At 23.7% G+C, this 19,880-nt stretch overlaps 3 protein-coding genes across 3 annotated transcripts in view; 1 reads left to right on the top strand and 2 right to left on the bottom strand.

The window, feature by feature from the left end:
• The window catches only part of LOC126894978 (stromal interaction molecule 2-like), a 32,972-nt gene extending 19,154 nt beyond the window's left edge, over positions 1 to 13,818 (bottom strand). Inside the window, exons 1-5 of the mRNA XM_050666390.1 lie at positions 13,400 to 13,818; positions 12,440 to 12,585; positions 4,340 to 4,459; positions 4,137 to 4,249; positions 3,790 to 3,905 (exon numbers count right to left, since the gene is read on the bottom strand). Of these exons, the coding sequence (XP_050522347.1) occupies positions 3,790 to 3,905; positions 4,137 to 4,249; positions 4,340 to 4,459; positions 12,440 to 12,585; positions 13,400 to 13,538 (634 nt within the window). The 5' untranslated portion in view covers positions 13,539 to 13,818. The remainder of the gene's footprint in view (positions 1 to 3,789; positions 3,906 to 4,136; positions 4,250 to 4,339; positions 4,460 to 12,439; positions 12,586 to 13,399) is intronic.
• A 400-nt stretch (positions 13,819 to 14,218) lies between these two features.
• On the top strand, positions 14,219 to 15,333 carry LOC126896612 (growth arrest and DNA damage-inducible proteins-interacting protein 1). The gene has a single exon (XM_050669553.1). The coding sequence runs from the start codon at positions 14,433 to 14,435 to the stop codon at positions 15,168 to 15,170; it is 738 nt and encodes a 245-aa protein (XP_050525510.1). The 5' UTR covers positions 14,219 to 14,432; the 3' UTR covers positions 15,171 to 15,333.
• Positions 15,334 to 15,867: 534 nt separating this feature from the next.
• LOC126896610 (dentin sialophosphoprotein-like) overlaps positions 15,868 to 19,880 on the bottom strand; it is a 6,162-nt gene continuing 2,149 nt past the window's right edge. Inside the window, exons 3-8 of the mRNA XM_050669551.1 lie at positions 19,528 to 19,669; positions 19,330 to 19,469; positions 17,636 to 17,729; positions 16,416 to 16,511; positions 16,289 to 16,357; positions 15,868 to 16,222 (exon numbers count right to left, since the gene is read on the bottom strand). Coding sequence (XP_050525508.1) covers positions 16,047 to 16,222; positions 16,289 to 16,357; positions 16,416 to 16,511; positions 17,636 to 17,729; positions 19,330 to 19,469; positions 19,528 to 19,669 — 717 coding nt within the window. The 3' untranslated portion in view covers positions 15,868 to 16,046. The remainder of the gene's footprint in view (positions 16,223 to 16,288; positions 16,358 to 16,415; positions 16,512 to 17,635; positions 17,730 to 19,329; positions 19,470 to 19,527; positions 19,670 to 19,880) is intronic.

The raw sequence follows: 19,880 nt of genomic DNA, 5'->3' as shown, positions 1-19,880 counted from the left end.
TAGACAATCTCGAACCACTACCCGAATACTATGAATCCTTTGTAGAGAAAGTAAAACTTATATCCCGGAAACATTATATACTTGAACTATCAAAGAAGATCATGGACAATTATAACTCATATATCAACATATCCTGAGGCAGAAAGGACGACCAGATGGAGAAATAAGATAATCAGTACTTCCAGCTTGGTGCCGAACGAGTCACTTCCACCTGGTCATAATGAAACATGGCAGGTCTGGCTAACACTAAACAGACTCAGGACAGGAATAGGACGAACCAGTGGAGTAGATACAGGAGGGTTTAAACCCTCTCCAGAACCAAAAAAAAAATTATTTATAAATAATGTAGAGGTACGATTTAAAATTATTTTTTATTATTATTTTTTTTACATTTTGTTAATAATATTATCCATTAATTTTAAATAAATCTTTAAATATTAGTTAGTCAAAAATTTAATATGAAATAAACCCCTTTCCAGAAAATAATAGTATCTACGTCACTGGGACAAACGAAAGATAATCTAATAAAATGGGGATTGCTAGATAGCGCAGACACATAGTGCCTATGCGGAGAAGAACAGAAAATGCAATACATCATCATATGCACAGCTTGCTCCCATACGTCCACCCCAGAAGACATCCAAAAAAGCACAAGCCAAGGAATTAACGTGACCTGGGCCGAAACAATATAAATTCACTAATAACGCCCTGAAACACTCAACAGTATTACAATATCATACTAAACATTATATTTTATTTTAATATATGTTACTTAGTGTATTTATTTTATTATGTATTATTTATTAATGTTATTAACTTATATTATTTATTTATGTTATATAGTTATGACCATTATTAGTATTACTGTTATACTATGGGCCTGACACGACAAAAAAAAAATCCAGCACAGGGGGGTCGCGGCACAGTGGTGACGTGGCATAGTTGGATCAAGCATAATGATATCTGACAGTGATTAAAATCACTATAAAAAAAAACGCCTCGATGCAAATCTTTAGATAGTGTTTAACTTTAAAAGATTGGTGGATTATTCCAAAAGCTACATGATCTGCTATTTTCTTATTAATATCCTAAATTAAAAAGGGATTATTAAAAAATATTATTTCTCATAAAAAAATTGTGTTGAATGATACACTTTTCAATAAGTTATAGCATTATAAAGTTAAAAATGTAAAAAATAAAATCGATAATTTTCATACAATAATAGCATTTGGTAGCCATTTTCACCACGAAGACAAGTCCAGAGGTCAAATTTTTTTTTTCCATAATAAAGTAGATTACATTAGCTTTAATTTAAGATATATAAAAAAGTGTCAGACCTTCCGAAACACTTACAAAAGTTAAGTTGAAAAAGTTAATTTTTTGTGAAAAAGTTATATAGGGAAATGGTCTGATTTAAAAAAAAAGTATGTGGCAGGTTAAGTGTCAGATTTACAAAAAAAATTACTAAATTATAGGTAAAGACATCAAGCATGTATAAAAAAAAAAAATTATATTAATATATTCATTTTTGAAAAAAGTTATGGCAATTTTAAGTAAAAAAAATTGAAAAAATGTCGAAAATTAGCGATTATTAAATTTGTAATTTTTTTGGGGGTGTCCTCCATTTACGGAGACGAGGGAAAGTTTTTCAATTTTTTAGGGTAATGTCTTTGACTAGATACGATTTGTGATTTTGTGATTTTTTGATGTATCGTTGAAAGAAATCGGTTCGGTGAGAGCTGAGAAAAAGTGGTAACAGACATACAAAAAAAAAAAAAACATATCATAGTAAAATTAATATCAACTTGAATATGAAAATGGACGGGTGTCCCGAAATAAATTTCGAAATTTGTAAAATAAGAACCACCCTAATGTCCAGGCTCACCGCTACTCCGAAGCCCTGCACATTTTTATCCCTGAGGGCCAAGTCCTAAACTGGGAGGCCACGTTATTCATGGACCATCCCTTCCTAAACCCGAATTGACTCACAGTCAGTTCGCCGACTTCGGCCAAGTGGGCCTCGATCCAGGTGACCAGCAGCCGCAGTTAGATCAGTCTTACTAGTACACAAATATCGCAAATGCATATTTAACTATTCAAATTTATAATTTTGAGATAATTAAATTTATTTTATTTTTCAAGTTTTCTTTAATATTAAAAAATATACTTAAAATATTAATTAAAAAAACTATAAATATAAAAAAGTATTTTAAATATTAGCCACAATCAATCAATTCTTATTATTATTTTTTTTTATATCTATATTAAAGTTAATTATAAGCCCCTAGCCAATTCTTACTTACAAGAGTAAAAGTCAGAGTTGAGTAAAGTTGTCAGAGTATCTAATATTATTATTAATATAGTCTATTTAAATAATAAACTTCTGATTTTTATATAATATTTTTAGTGATTTCACTATAATTGTTTTATTTATTTTCCAGCAGAGCCAGTGAAATTAAAATTATTTTTTATACATATATACAGAGTGATAGACTTATCATGAACTACTTATTAATTAAAATATAAAAATAACATTAATAATTTGTCTCTTTTAGTTCTATATTTCTCTCAATTTTTTAATTATTAAGTTTTTTTATGTTCATCCCTTTTACATTTTAAGGGTGTCAACTTTAATTTCTCAAATGGCAACACCCCTAATTAACTAGCTTAATTAATAGATAATGATCAAATTAAGAAAATGACTAGTCGATAACAACTTTTGGACCACTATTTAGGAAATTACTGATATAATTATATCTAGGTAAGAGAAAGAGTACAACCAGGAAATGTTTAGTTATAAAAATATTAGCACCTACTCTTCACCTCCAGTCATTACTTTAAATTATTAATAACTTCTAAATTGTTAATATAACAATGGTGTATTGTAAGTTCTGAGCTATCACAATTTTTTTATTTAAAAATAATTTTAGATTTTATAAGTTATACCTTAAGAAATAACAAAAAAAGGCACAGTTGGGTCGCGACATATTTGGGATAAGTATACATGATTCTGACAGTGATTAAAATCACTATCATAAAAAACGATTAAGTACTTAATGTTAAAAAATTTCGAAATTTATCAATTTCAAATATCGTAATGTATTGGGAGATTTCCACCATTTACAGAGAATGAGGGAATTTTTTTCAATTTTTGTAGGTAATGTCTTTAATTAGATACAATTTTTGACCTATTGACGTTTCGCTGAGGATAATTCAATGAGAGAAAGTAGTGACAGACAAAAAAAACATATCTTGGTAAAATTAATATTTTTTAAGCTTCGCACCAAAGCCAAAAATTTATAATTTCTGAAATAGCATAAATATGATTACTTTAAAAATCCAAATGGCTGTTAGAAAAAAATATTAGAATGTTATTTAACATGTACACAATATTGTAAAATTGAGTATTTTATATTAAAACTCCTTAGAATATACTTAAAAAATATATATAATAAAACATTTTTATTTCACAAAAGTAAATTTGAAAAAATAAGAACATAATTATAGTGAAATCAGTGTGGATTTGTATAATTAGCTCATAAATAGATATTAAAAAAATTGTATTTGAAAAATTATTATTTCAAAATTACAGTTATGGCCAGCTAAATATGCATTTTAGACAACTTTATGATAAACATAATATGAATGCCAAAAAAATAATCAAGGATTCATATTGAAAAAAATTAATATACAGTTTAAAATTTTAGTGACACGAATCTGATAGCAAAAAAAAAAATAATTTTCTTTAAAAATCCAAGTTTAGTTATAACATTTGAATCAAAAATTTACCTTTTGGAGGGCCAAACAATACTACGTCCATAGCCTTAAGAGCAATTTTCTGTTTATGAATTGGATCTTTAATTCCCAAAACATTGCTTAAAAATTGCATATTACTAACTGCTAACCTAAGGAAATGTATAGTAATTTTGTTAAATTATAGTTATATATAAAATAAAAGAGATTATACAATCATTTTTCAACTATAAATTAAAAATGATAACAGCTATTTAAAAAATTTTTTAACTTTATTGTTAAATTTCTTAAATATACTTTATTTCAGTTATAAAAAAATAATTATGAAAGATACACTTTTTAGATAAAATGTTTCTACAATTTTATAAACATTTTAAACTAACCTAGGAAGATGAGCCCCTGTTACTCTATATTTAATAAATATTGGAACATATTGAGGTAACTCGACAGAAGTAGATAACCATTCACTAGTTTGTTCAACAGTCCAATTATGAACCTAAAATAATATAATAATAAAAATAAATAAAATTTACAAAAATAAAGTTATTACAAATATAATAAATAATTTTAAAAGTACAACACTCACCTCAGATTTTACCCAAGCATCCCATAGATCTTTAACTGAAATATACATATCATCATTTTGATGGAAAGCTTTTTGACGTTTTTCAGCGCCATTTTCATATTTTAATTCTTCCCGCAAAAACTGAAAATGCAAAAATAATAATAATAATAAGTTTCTTGAACTGAATAAAAAATTCATGTTTATACTTTTCTAAAAATTTCTTTTTTTACTTTATAAAATTTTAGCATCGATGCGAAACTGAGAAGGTATTAATATTAATATAATGTGATTTTTTTTTATTTTTTTATTTTAACTGTTACGACTTTTTCTTAGATCTCACTGAACCGATTTCTTTCAACGATACATCAAAGGATTACAAATTGTATCTAGTCGAAGACATTACTCTCAAAAATTGAAAAAATTTCCCTCGTTCTCCGTAAATGGGGAAAATCTCCAAAAAAATTACAAATTTAAAAATCGCTAATTTTTGAAATTTTTTTTACTTAAAACTGCCATAACTTTATCAAAAATGAACAAATTAAAATAATTTTTTTTTTATAGAAACATGATCTCTTTACCTATCATTTGGTATATTTTTTTATAAACCTGCCTACAGGGGGGATTAAAAGTTTCCGTAGTTAAAAACGTGCTATTTTTGTGTTAAAATTTAAAATTTTATATTTTAAATTGCTCTAAAATTTTGAAAATTATATAGATCAACACACATTTTTGTTTCTAAAAACTTTATATATACTTCTTTCATCCAACATACTTTTTTTTAAATCGGACAATATCACCTTATACAGGAGGCGTTTAAAAATTGGAAAATACGTATAAAATGTAGAAAATTTTAAACTTAACTTTTGAAAATGTTCCGAAAATTCTGCGACTTTTAAATATATGTTAAATTAAAGATTATTACATACTATAAGTTAAAAAAAAAATGTCCCGAGGACCTATCTTCTATATGCAAATGTCAGTCGATGTTGAACAAAAAATAGGAGTTAATTTTTCTTTTGGAATAATTCACAATTTCTTAAAATTAAACACTATCTACATTTTTGCATTGAAGCGTTTCTTATAATAGTGTTTTAATCACTGTCAGGTATAATCTATACTTGTCCCAACTATGTTACGTCCTCATTGTGCTACAATTTTTAAATTTATTTATACCTGAATTAACACATTAAAAGATACAATAAAATTAATTTCTTAAAATAAATTATTTAAAATTTTTATAAAATATGTTGGTAATAAATGTTTAATCAAAATTTATTATTTTTTGGTTTGTTTTAAAAGTAAACCAAGAACAAATTATATAAATTGTTTTAATTATTCATATTTAATTTGCACCATCTAAAAAATTTTCTATGCTTGAGGTTGAATAACTTTTTTGATTAGATAATCTTTTATGATAATCTTATAATTCCTCTCTTCGGTGACAAACTAAACACTCCAACCAGAGAACCTCTAAGCGTATTTGAAACAAATAAAAAGAAAATAGATCATATTCACTGAAAATATTATATTTTTGACTCGATTACTCATAAAAAACAAGTTGTCTAAAACGTTTTTCTTTCTTTAATCGTTTATTATATTAAACAAACTTTAATTTTAAATAATTTAGAATGACGTAAGTATTCCTTTGCTATGCAAATTTTACAAAATCGATTAATTTTATCAAAATTTTTTAGCTTTAGTTCCTAAAAACTCTTACACCAAGATTTCAGAGAGTTTTCTTTTTTTATTTTACAATACATAAATTAAATTGTATTAACATAAATTTAATGTATGTTTAATGAGGTTAGATTCCTTGGAAAATTATCAAAATTAAAAAGAAAAAAAGGTTCTTATGATTTTTAAATTTCTCTTTATTGACAAGACTGATGGGAATTTTTTCAAAATTAATAAAATAAACTGTGTAGTAACAAAAATTGAAGTAAGTAACGATCGTAAAAAAATTGTCAACATTATGAATACTTATACTTAATTTATATATAAATATGCCAAATACATAAATGAATTAATATTATATATTATAATAATGTTTTTATAAAAACAATGAGTTACTTAAAGTGAAAATACATTTTAAAAAATAATAAATAGAAACTTTTTTTTAATCGACACCATTTTGTGAATTATATCAAAAAAATCGAAAAATATATAAAAATATTATATGGTTTTATTTTTACTAGAATATCTAGATTAATAATTATTATTTATATTTATATAAATTATATATTAAATTTAATATATATTTAATAATATTATTATTATTATTATTATTAGTAATATTTAAATATAAACTTATGGGATCTTTGCACCCATAGTCTACATCCAACTTCGTCTAATTATTAATGCAATTTGGTACATAATAATTAATTGTTTTTATTTTTCAATGAGTATACCATTAAAAAACTCTTTTTAATTAATTTTTTTTAAATATTATAAATTTGAATGAATAAAAAATTTAACTCAAATAAATCAAACAGTGATCATTTAGCATTGTTTTAAGGTTTTCTACATGTTGAAGTTGTCTACATGTTTTTACACAATGGCGCTGACCTAATAAATAAATCCATTATTAAAATTCAGTAGTACTGTCGATTGATTTCTCCTTAATACTTAAACCATTGTCATATTCGACAACGATGTATCAATAAATACATTGCAGCTAAACACGCCTAAAATTCAAAGTGTGAATTTTAAGAATCAAAATCGTTAAAATATTATTTAAATTCGTTTGAAAACCTTATGATTGTTTGTAGAAAATTGTTTTAATATTTTCAAAATGTGGTTTCCGTACGTGTAAAATAAACTTATAAAATTTAGAATGGAACTGTTGCTTATATTAAAGAATTTTTAACAAGAAAATTATTCAATTCACCCTTGCCCCTCCCCTCCTAAATACGCTTCTATGTCATAATTTAAAAATATTATCAAGTACCTACTAATTAACATACGGAAACCACATTTTGAAAATATTAAAACAATTTTCTACAAACAAACATAAGGTTTTCAAACGAATTTAAATAATATTTAGATTTAGATTCATAAAATTCACACTTTGAATTTTAGGCGTGTTTATTGATATTAGAACTATCAGCTTTGCTTTTCTTCCTCCTCTACAAAAATAATAATAGATAACCATCATATAAATTATATTAATATCTTTGAAACATTTAAGTAGCTCAGAGGAGCTACTTAACAACACAAGTTTTAATATTAAATTTACCGTGTTTTTTTTTATAGAGGCTAATTATTTGAACAATATCCTTCATTTCTTTTTAAATACGGATTTATTCGACAGTAATCTAAATATTTTGAAACCATAAACATTTGACAGTTACCCGAGTGAAAGAGTAATGAAGTATAATTAAAAGGTTACAAGTAAGGTGAAAATAGGAAGAGCTGTAAAGAAAAGTTGAAAACTTTACAATCATTAAATTAAAATTTGTATTACCATATAATTTATGTTTTTTTGTTAACTTATTTAACAGATTTCAACGAATTTTTCAAAGTACCTATGGAAAGTATATCGGCGAGCCCGGCAATAATTTTGTTTTAAATCAAAAAACACTGGCAAAATTGAGGGTTTTTCTCAAAAAGATGTAGACATTATTAGAGATGCATCATAATTAACACATTACGTTGGGTTAAATGATTGTAAAATTATCTTTGCATACCTGTTGTATGAAATAATTTTTAAGTTAAATTATTATGATATTATATAATAGGATATGTTTTTTCTAATAATCTGTATTATTTTCGGGTATTGAAACTGTAATTTATTTGACCTCAACATTTAAAGTATTGTAGTTTGACATAAATATGAAGTTCTGTATCCAGTATAAATGATTAGGAATGATTTCAAATAAAATAATGTTATACTCTTATTTTTCTTAATTTTTATTATCCTCTAAATATAATTTTCATTATCATATAATAATTATTAGATGCTAATGAAAATTTGTATTAATGAATTAGATTCTAATATATCAATACATGTTTAAAAAGATTATAAGTTATTTGACGTTATTATAAAATCGAAAGAAATTATTGGTATTTTCTTTGTTACTGAACTACCTAATACTTCTTTCCAGTACATAGAATTTCATAAAATATTACAATTTTTCAGGATGATTTGGCTTTCATTAATCTAAATTAATTTTTTGTTAAAAGTGAATAAACATTTTTTTTTTTAATAGTATAATTCAGTATTTTAAGATACAAATAAAATTATATTTGCAGTAAAGAGATTTTTTGGAAACCAATAAAAAAATAAAAACACATCAGAAAGTATTATACTATTTAAGAATTTATAATTGGCTTTTAGGTAACAAAAATGTTTAAATAATAATTAAATAAATCTATTTTTTTATACTTGCCCCTTATATAGAAATGGTAAATATACATATTTAAAAAGAAAAAAATTAAATTTTGTGTTATTATTATTAATAATAAATAGGAGAAAAACAGGCAAAGTAAATAATGTGAATATCTCAAAATGTAAACAGCCTAAATAAATTTTATAAGCTCAATGACTGAAAGTGCAATGTGATAACTAATTTAAACTAACATTTAGATAGTGATTACATTTGTTTAACAATGCTAACTCATTTTTTTTTTGAAAATGTAACATTTTTGTAAAAATTTTCATGATGAAAAAAATACTTACCCTTTTTAAATGATTGATAGAATACAGTATGACCAATTTTATGTAAAACGCTAATTTTCTTAAAAATTTTTGAAATTTTATATTTTTTTAAGAGAAAAATTATTTAATTAAAATATTAAAAATATTATATACTCAAATAATTTTTTTCTTCATTTTTTTTTAGGAATAAAAAATCTTAACTTCAATTTTAGCTTCGATGCGAAGCTGAGAAGGTATTAATTTTACTATGATGTGTTTTTTTATTTTGTGTCTATGAACGCTCAATCTCAGCTCTCGCTGGACCGATTGTGATGAACAATATGTCAAAAGATCACAAATTGTATTTAGTCGAAGACATTACCCTCAAAATTTAAAAAAATTTAGTCGTTCCCCGTAAACAGAGAAAATCTCACAAAAAAAATTACAAATTAAAAAATTGATAATTTTCGACATTTTTTCAATTTTTTTTACTTAAAATTGCCATAACTTTTTTCAAAATAACCGAATGATTATATATATATTTTTTTTATAGATACCTTAGGTAGTTACCTATCATTTTATATATTTTTGTGAACATTTGACCCTTTACCTGCCCACAGGATAGGTTTCAAAATGGTAACTTTTTTTTACAAAAACTTAACTTTAATTTGAAAAAAAAAAAATTTGACCTCTGGACTTGTCTTCATGATGAAATGACTACCGTATGCAAAAATATGATATTTTTGTGAAAAAATTCTTAATATTATATTTTACATTTTTTAACATTATGATGCTATAACTTTTTAAAAAATGCATGAATCAATTCTATTTTTAATAACTTAAAAACTTTGAAATTTGAACTAGCTTAAATAGCTATTTTTTTCAACCTACGTTAGCGACGTACGGTTTTCGAGTCGGTAAAACTTGTTTTACGCGCTTGGGGTACAAGGTGACAACCCGCATATGGCAATGAATTTTTTTATTTTTTTCTTAAGTTAGAATAAATTTTCAACTGCTTTGATTTATATCTCATTTAGATTCAATAACTTCAATTAAGATCAAGGATCCCATCACTGTAGTCGCCAATTGCGAGAAGAAATTTTTTATTCATATTAAAATTATTTTACTATATTTTAAGTTTTAGCTTCTATGCAAAGCCGAGAAGATATTTTTTTGTGACTATCATTTATTTTCTCTGCTCTAACTTGACCTACTTTTTTCAACAATACGTCAAATGATTACAATTCGTATCTAGTGAAGATATTACCCTCAAAAATTGATAAAAATTCTAATTTATCAATGAAACAGTTACTTATCCCATGTTCTCCATAGAGACCGACAATTAAAATCATTCATTTCTATTGTTTTAAAAATATTTATTGACGAATCATGTTTGATATGATAATTTGATTTGATAGGTTTCAAATACAAAATTAAATCATTTTACTTTGTAATTTAATAATTTTTTTACTCTATTTGTGTGTGCTACTACTAGACTATAATATTCCAAATTTGTTGGTAACATGTTGCTATATGAATCATTTCTAAAAAAAATGATTGTTAGTTTTTCCTGAATTAACAATGGATTTTTACAATTATAATCAAATTTTATAATATGCTCAATTGAGTAAATCTTTTTAACAACTTTGTTCTGACTGGTTCATTTAGTTAAAGTAAATCATTAAAATTAATTAAGTTCTGAATATTTCAATTGCAGAATCTTTTTAAACACCAAAAGTTATTAGGAAATAATTACTATTACTTCTATTTAAGTTATCTATTAAGATAAAAATGCAAAAAAAATATTGAGCTACTCTGATAAATTTACTATAAATAGTAATTATAAAACTTCCTAACTGCATATTAATCTTAACGATACAATTTTTTTAATTTTCATAAAATTTTCTATTTAATGATGTCAATTTCAAACTTGCCAATTGAGCTAAAAGTTATGGTAAAATAAATTAATTTTTTTTCATTATAAACATTCACAAAAACAACTTTAAACTATTCAAAAAATAGGTTAAATATGTCATTTTCCTTATTTTTAACATATTAATAATCAAAATCAGTATAAATTTAAAACAATTTTTTTTTGTTCTTAATTATTTTTTTTTTATATGTAAATACTTATTTTTTATTAATAAGTAAAAATATTACTAATAATAAATTAGTTTTATAATAAAACTTAGAAGTAATAGAAAAAGTTTAATTGCACATTTGAAAGCATCACGAAAAGTTGATTTAGAAAAGTATATTTTTGTTTCTGATGAAAGTTCCTTGTAGTTATTCATAAGTAACTTAATTTTTTTATTAAAAAGTATTGCATCAATCCCTTTAAATTTTTATACACGTTAAAAGTATATGAATATACAACTCCTTTTTATTTTTATAATATCTCCGTAAAAATTTACAATATTATATTATTGAATACCAATTTCATACTAAATTTAATTACTATAATTATTATGTATTCATATATTATAATTATAAATCGGGATAAAATTAAGGAAATAAGAGTTATGGTTGCTTTTGAAATAATCTACCAATCTCTTAAAATTAAACACTATCTACAGATTTGTATCAAAGCGTTTCTTATGATAGTGATTTTAATCACTGTCAGATATCATCTATACTTGTCCCAACTATGCCACGTTCATACTGTGCCGTGACCCCACTGTGCTACTGTTTTTATAAATAGGAACCCCTGTTTTTAACTTGATAATAGAATACAGAAAAAATGATTAAACATTTTGTTCTTATTTTTTTGTTCTATCTGATTAATCTGTTTAATTAAACATCTGTTACAGAATGTTAAAGTTTAGTAATGATATTATATTGTTTAAGATATTTTCTATATATGAAAATTTTATCTTTTATGTCTATTGATAATATTATAATCTTATGCTCAACGCAACTTTACCATCATGAATTATTGGTCACTAATGACCAGGAACAATACTCTAAAAATAAATATTTTAATTGAGACAGAGGATGTTGATATTTTTGTATGCAAAAGATAAAAATGTTATATTTAGTAGTTTGTAAGATCAAATAAGATAAATCTTGTTGAAATAAATTAAAATCAATTAAATATTCCTATATTGTGATACTTTAGGATAGAGTGAATAATTTTTTAAAAAATTAACTTTAACTCAATACAGATGAATATAAAATCAATATCAAAAGCAAAATTTTATAATTTGAGATAATATTGCAATACTATTATTTATTAAAAGATATTTGATAACAATACTTAGTACTATTATATGCTCCTAAACTTATCCTACTTTGCTGGATTTACTTGCAGACACTAATATATAATTAATTTTTATTAGTTATAAAATATATGTATGTGGAATCAATGTCTACTGAATAAATATCTCTAAACTTAATTAATCTCTTAACTTAAGTAATTTAGTTTTAGACTATGCCTCAAAGAAAGGAATAAAAAAAATAATAAAGCTAAAACAATAGTTACTTACATCTACTGATTCAGAAAGATCAATTGCTCCATCAGCATCATCATCAAGCTGACGATGTAGCGATCTGATTGCTTCTAGCCCAATTCTATCTTGAGTAGCCATTGTTAAACATGCAATATCATCATTACATGAATCATTAACATTATCTAAAAATAAAATTTGACAAAAAAATATCAAAATATTGAAAAAAATAGTAAATATTTTATAATTATGCACAGTATGCAATATTTATTAAATTATTTATTAATATCTTTAAGAATTTGGTTTTTATACATTTTTCTTATTTTCAGTTAATTTAAAGCCACACAATAATGTCCAATAAGTAATAATGAGTCAATTATATTACAGAAATATATTATTAAATTAACGAATAACTTTGAACATTTTATCTAAATTTATATTTTTTAAATTATTATTAAAACAAGTAAAAAATTGTAGAGATATTTCTGTTTTTATAAAAAGGTGTACTAAAATATAAAAATTTAATATTTTGTTTGTAGACCTATATTATCATAAAGATATCATTTTTCTTCTTTATTTAAAGAACACTTCAAAAATTAATATATTTAATCTAAAATTCTTCAAAATTTAATTATTTGTGTAAATTTTTTATTTTGTTCTAATTTATTATTTTTTTCTATTTTATTGATTCAGATCTTTTTTGATATAAGATAAAAAGGTATTATTATATAAGATTTAAAGTAAGTTGGTTAATTTTAGAAAATAAATTTTAAATATTAGAATCCTTCTAATATGATCAGTGATTATGTGCACCCTTCACATAGTCACTGATCATGCACTCAGACCTTATAGTCCAACATGTGTACTTCATTACTAAATTAATGATAAGTTAAAAAATATTTCATTTATACAAATCAAAATAATTCTTATCACCTCCTGATTAGGTTACCAAAATTAATAAAATGCCAAAAAAAAAACATTAAAAATATATTTACTTACTAGGATCTACAGATTCTGATGTTTTGCGTATTTTAGATGAACTATAATTGGGATCATTGAGCACATCACAGATACACGGAAGCACCATTGTTGTAATCATACAAAATAAAAATGTAAGCATTTTCATGTTAAAACTCATATTAAGTTTTATAATCTTAAATTTCACTATAATTATGAAATTTTATTCTGCCAAATTGGCTGAGGAAATCGTAAAAGAATGGTTTAAACTAACGTTTATTTACACATAAAAAACACCAGTACTAGGGGGCATTATTTGATCCATATTCATTAATGAGGACCAATTAAAAACTTCTTATTAATTACACTTATACAAAAAAAAATTAGAAGCACTCACACATAAAAATTTGAAAAATATAATTCTTTAAATCCAAGATTATTAAGATACAATTTTGTTGAAATAATTGAGCTTTAAAAATAATTTCAAAGTACTGATTAGGCATGAATTCAGAATGTAATAAGAGTGCATTACGGATAAGTGGTAGTGGGAAATAGTCACTGGCATTAATTGATAAGAGTATTATATTTTCTTTGTGGGTCATAGACAATAAGTACTAAAGTGAATTTATTCATCTAGGTTGTACTGTAGAATAATCATAAATAAGGTAGCTATATCCACCTTGTTACTATGTTTATGAGAATAATGATACTATAAAATGTGGTATGACTATCGTGGTCCATACAACGAACTTATCCTTGTTTATACGAGAAAGATTATTTTTCAAATTAAAACTTTATCAAATATTTGAAAAACCTAAATTTAATATTTGATAATGATAAAATTTCTATAATGATAAGTCTACTCTATATAGGGTTTATTTTTGGTTTCAATTATTACTATTTATATTAATTAGTATGATAGTTAACATACTTATTAAATTATAACATTTTATGCTGTTAACTAATAATTGCTATAATTAGTTATAAACTATTTAGTTATTTAATGTTGTATAACATACAAAGACGAATTATTTATCATTATTTACACAAGTCGAAAAACTAAAAAAGTAAAAAAATGTCGTTGATATCATATTGCAAATCTAATAAAAAAAGTTTGGTAACATATGTTCAATGTATATTGTATCGCTCTAGATCATCTAATGCTAATATACAAGAAACTGAAGATATTGATATTACTACATCTAAAAACATGTCTGATGATAAAGTGAAAGCAATTTGTAATAAATCTCGTTTAAATGACGCACATAGGAACTTAGTTAATGGTAATTTACCATATAATGAACCCAAACATAGAATTCATTATACTGTTAAGTATAAAAGACGTATGTATGGAAGGTATGGAAATATAAGTGGTGTAGATCCTGGACTAGCATGGCCTACAACTGAAGACTTAGAGGACATAAAAGAATATGAGAGTGTTGCATACCCATTAACAATTCAAGAAATGTTCACAAGTGCTACTGAACAATTAAAAAAGGAACAATTAGAAATTGACCAAAGACAGCAACGTATTGATGAAAATTTCCAAAAACTGAATGGATGGCTAAAAGAAGTTAAAGAAAAATCTGCTAAGAAACTACAAGAAGCACAAGAAGCAAAAGATAAAAAAGCCAAACTTATTGAAGAAGTAAGAAAACATTTTGGTTATAAATTGGATCCCAAAGATGAAAGGTTTAAAGAAATGCTAACTAAAAGGGAAAAAGAAGAAAAAAAGAAAATTCGTGATGAAAAGAAAAAAATTCGTGAGGAGAAATTAATTAATTATTTAAAAAACTCTGAACAAAGTTCTTAGCAATTTGTAAAAAATATATAATTTTGTAATTGTTAAATAAGTTAAATTAGTGTTTGCCTCAATTATATACATTTGGGTTTATATCAAGTCACAAGATTTTTAAGTTTTATTATAGATGTCTTTTTGGTTTAACTGAATATATTCTAAATGTAAAGTTGTATAACAACCTTTATTTAATGCAATTTTTTTTATGGAATCCTATGAAATTAGAAAAAAATATAAATGAAACTAAAAAAGAATAAAACATGTTTTAGAAAATGATTCCATAAAATATATTTACTATGTTCTTATTTTATAATTTATTAATTTAATCTATTAAATAAGACAAGAATATATATATATACATATATTAACTGATAATTAAAACTTCTGTTCTCTCATTCTCCGTAAATAGAGAAAATCTCCAAAAAAATTAAAAAATGCCAATTTTCAAAATTTTTTTATGAGAAATAATATTTATATTCCTTTTTCATTTGACATACTTTATCTTAATCAAGATATAAATAAGGAAATAGATCATGTAGCTTTTGGAATAATCAATCAATTTTATAAAATTAAACGCTATCTACAGATTTGCATCGACGTGTTTTTTATGATAATGATTTCACTGTCAGATATCATTATACTTGACTCAACTATGCCACATCCCCACTATGCTGGGTTTTTAAAAAAATTTAACAAACAAAATGCTAAAAACTATTATAATATAAAAATTGTATTTTTATTTAAGTTTACAGTAATTTACAGTAAACAAATTCAACAAAAATTGAATTACAGTCATTTTTTTTTATAAGGACGTGTTAAAAAGTTTAACATAGGTTACAATAGAAATTAGTAATTATTTTTTAAGTGTAAAATCAATCAGATTATTTTCAATCAAGGTGATTCATTCCAAGTAATAGGTTTGCGTTCACTTTGTGTTGAATCAGTCATTCTACTTGGTCCCGCAATAGGAGATTCTTCACAGACAGCTTCACTTTCTTTACTAGGTGAAGAACTAATAGATATAACATCAGGTTCATTATGTGTTTCAGCAATTTCTACTTCTACATCTATAAAATAAAAAATAGATAAACAAAAAAGAATGTGTAAAAAAAGTTGAGTTTTATATCAGCTACCTTGAGTTGATTTAATTTCAATTACATCTCCTTCTTCTTCAGAAGACAAAACTTCAATCGGTTCTTGTTCTATAAATGAAAAAAATTATTTTTTATATAATTTTAGAACCTAACACCTTCATTTTACCTGAATCTAATATATCAGTTTCAGCTAGTATATCTGTTTCAGCTGCTTCAGTAGATTGTGAAACCCCAATTGCATCATTTGTATCACTTGAAGTTCCTTTTAAGAAAAATAATTTTATTTCAGAAACATGATATTAACATAGCTACATACTTTTGCATTAATTTAGAGCTATTAATAACTAATTTAAATAACAATGAAATGTATAAACTAGTATTTGTACAATTAATATGTATTTTAGCTCATTAATTTGTCATACTGCCTAGAAAGTTTAATTTAACTCTTAAAAATTGTATTCATATTATGCCTGAGTGCTATTTGATTTAAGAAAAAAATTTTGTACAAAATACAATCTAATAGAAATATACAAAATAAACAATTCATGAATATCTTAGATACTTTTAAAAACTATCAAAATTTGAATTTAAAAAGGTTAGAGCTTTATAAATTCTGTAATTGAAATGCAACATATTTTAAGGGATTTTTAAAAGTATAATTGTGATAAAGTGGTACTAAAGTCAAAAAGTTGTTGTCAGGGCAAAAAAAATTAAAAAATTAAGAATTGACACATACCCCTTAAGAATGCAATGATATTTTTTTGTTCATTACTAATCAAAAATGATCCTTCTTCAATCCCTCCTCTTAGTTACATAATTCTAAATTAAATTAAATTATTTATTATTTTATTCAAAAAATTATTTAAATTCTTTAAAAAAATGGTCATTTCTTATTTTTTTTTACATAATTTTTATAATAACTTGAAATCTCAATTATGACATACAGACACACATAAAATTTTAAATATCTAGTTAACAAATTATATTGGATAGAAATATAAAAATAAAGTGCATCCACCAAATTCATTTTTCAGACAGTTTTTTTATTAAATTAGAATAAGTATAATATTTCTCCAGATTTTATCATAAGATTGGATTTTATATGTAAACTACTTGTGAAATCTTTAAACAATAAATTCTTTTATAACCACTATAATAAAAAATATTCTTAATATTCCAAATTACTCCTACAAAAATATCGTCTATAAGAGAATTTATCTTGTTATTGAACTATACCTTTCTTCTATTGTTATTATTAAGACTATAATGTTTTTTAAAAACTATATTTTAAACTTTAATAAATTAAGGATCAATTTCTCTACACAAAATTCATGCACATACCAACCCAATAATGAAATTATTAGATTATCAATATTCATTTCTTACCAGACTGTATTTCGGTAGGTGTAAAGTCACTGTCATCTAATCTTGACTCAGCATCAGACGTAACATTGTCACTAATTTTTCTTTCTTCACAACTCTGATTAATTAAACTAATTTAAGACATTTATACTAGCTTATCAAAAATATGATAGTAAAGAATTTTTTTTTTTAATTTTAATAATTAACTAAATAGTGAATTAAAAGGAGGGTATTACTTATTTAAATATTAAGTTTCATAAATTAATTAAAACCATGAACTACTTAGTAGAAGTGTTGGATAATGGTTAAATTTTACACATTGGCATTTAGCATTTTTATTATTTTGATGATGTCATTATTGTTTTACACCCTTAACAATATTTCAAAGAGAAAAGCTTATTTTCAAAATTAAAAGTAGAAAAAAAATGTATATACCACTATTTATTTATTTTATATACTATACAGAATGATCAATTTTGTATAAGTCACTCATTTTCTCAGAAACTATTTAATATTTTGCAAAGGAAAATATTGTTTGCTTCAAAATCTCTAAAATAATATGTAGTTATTTCATTTGTTTCATCATTTCAGGATTAAAAAATCTAAAGTTAAATTTTTTTTTAATGTGAGTTCCTATTTTTAGTTTAATCATGATAGAAAAAAAAAATTCCAAATAATTTTTTTGTTTTATTATTTTTTATTTGATGTCTCAATTTGTTATTAGTTGTTTAAGTTTAGCAAATTTTGACCAATTTTTTATTGATATATTGCTGTATAACATACAGTAGTTATTTGTGTTATTGTAATCAAATCTAACACTTACACAGAAGAAAGAATTAATACTGAAAATAATTTGTGGCTTATTGATTGAAACAGATTATTGTTCCATTTGTAGTATAAAAATCAATTTGATCGATTTCTTTTTAAAATCTAAATTTTTACACAATTTTGTAAGCCAAACAGTTGATTGGACTAAATAAATTACAAGAACAAAATTTATGCAATTTTTTTCTCATATTAATAAATTAAAAATAGGTTACTATTAAAAAAATTGTAAGTTTATGTTTTTAACCCTGAAGAGATTAAAATAAAAATTATATAAGTACATATTATCCTGGAGATTTTTAATCAAATATTATCCTTTAAAAATTGAAATAATTAAATAATTTTTGAGAAAATAAGTACCTCATACTAAATGGATCATTCTATATATAAAAGGTAGAACATATCTAATTGACAACGCTTATAACTGTTGATATAACTAAAATTAGAACATAATAAGTACTTAACCTAAACTTGTTATCAACCCATCAAAATTAATGTAAAAAATCCCTAAAAAATTTTATTTTAGAATTTTAAATGTTAAAAAAAATAGTTTTTTTTATTATTAAATATAAATAATAAAAAAAGTTATTTTAACAAAATCTAAGAATGCAACATTTTTTTAAAAAATTGCAGAAAATTTTCTATTTTATCAACAGAATTGTCAGTTAAATTTGTTCCATCTGTATATATATATAGAGAGAGAGAGGTATTTTTAAGATTACAGTAATAAAGCTGATTTTTTTTTTTATATGTTATATTTTAAATTGCAGGATAATTTTTACCTATATAATTTTAAGGTTGTTAACACTATTACTATTAAATTTTGTAATATTAAAAGTAAATGTGTCGAGTAAGTTATACAAAATATATGGCTTATTGTAAAAATTATTTACAGCAGAAGAAACTGGTGCTGGTTGGTTTTCTTGAAAACTTATATCTTCTGGTACTTCTTCTACTTCTTCATCAACAATTGCCATTGCTGTTGCTTCAGCATTTGATGAAGAATGTTCTGGTGTATTTTCCCCAGTTGTCACTATAAAAATTATAAAATATTATCAATTCAGAATAAATTAAAGAATAAGAATAAACACTTTGTTCTCTTCCATTTTGTGCATCTGAAGTTTCATTCATATTATTTGTATCAGCAGTGCATTCTTGACTAGCTAAATCTACTTCATTATTTTCAAGTGTTGCTTCACTGGTTACCTCCATATCAGTTTCAGCATCAACTTCCTTTCATCATAATTCATATTTTTATATAATTATTCTATATAGTTTTTCATATGTAATACGAATAAAACAGATCTAACTGATAACTCGTATAATATATAACTAATATATTTATATACTGTGTATTTATAATACATACCTTACCTGTATTACTGTCTATGTTTTAAAATACTTTGAACTCAAAAATGTCCCAAAATTATTATTGACACATAAC

The sequence above is a fragment of the Daktulosphaira vitifoliae genome, unplaced genomic scaffold (genome assembly GCF_025091365.1).
Source record: "Daktulosphaira vitifoliae isolate Bord-2020 unplaced genomic scaffold, ASM2509136v1 Scaffold_1, whole genome shotgun sequence".
Taxonomy (NCBI): domain Eukaryota; kingdom Metazoa; phylum Arthropoda; class Insecta; order Hemiptera; family Phylloxeridae; genus Daktulosphaira; species Daktulosphaira vitifoliae.
Note: the sequence above shows the minus strand (reverse complement) of the source record. Positions and strands in the feature narration are given on the sequence as shown.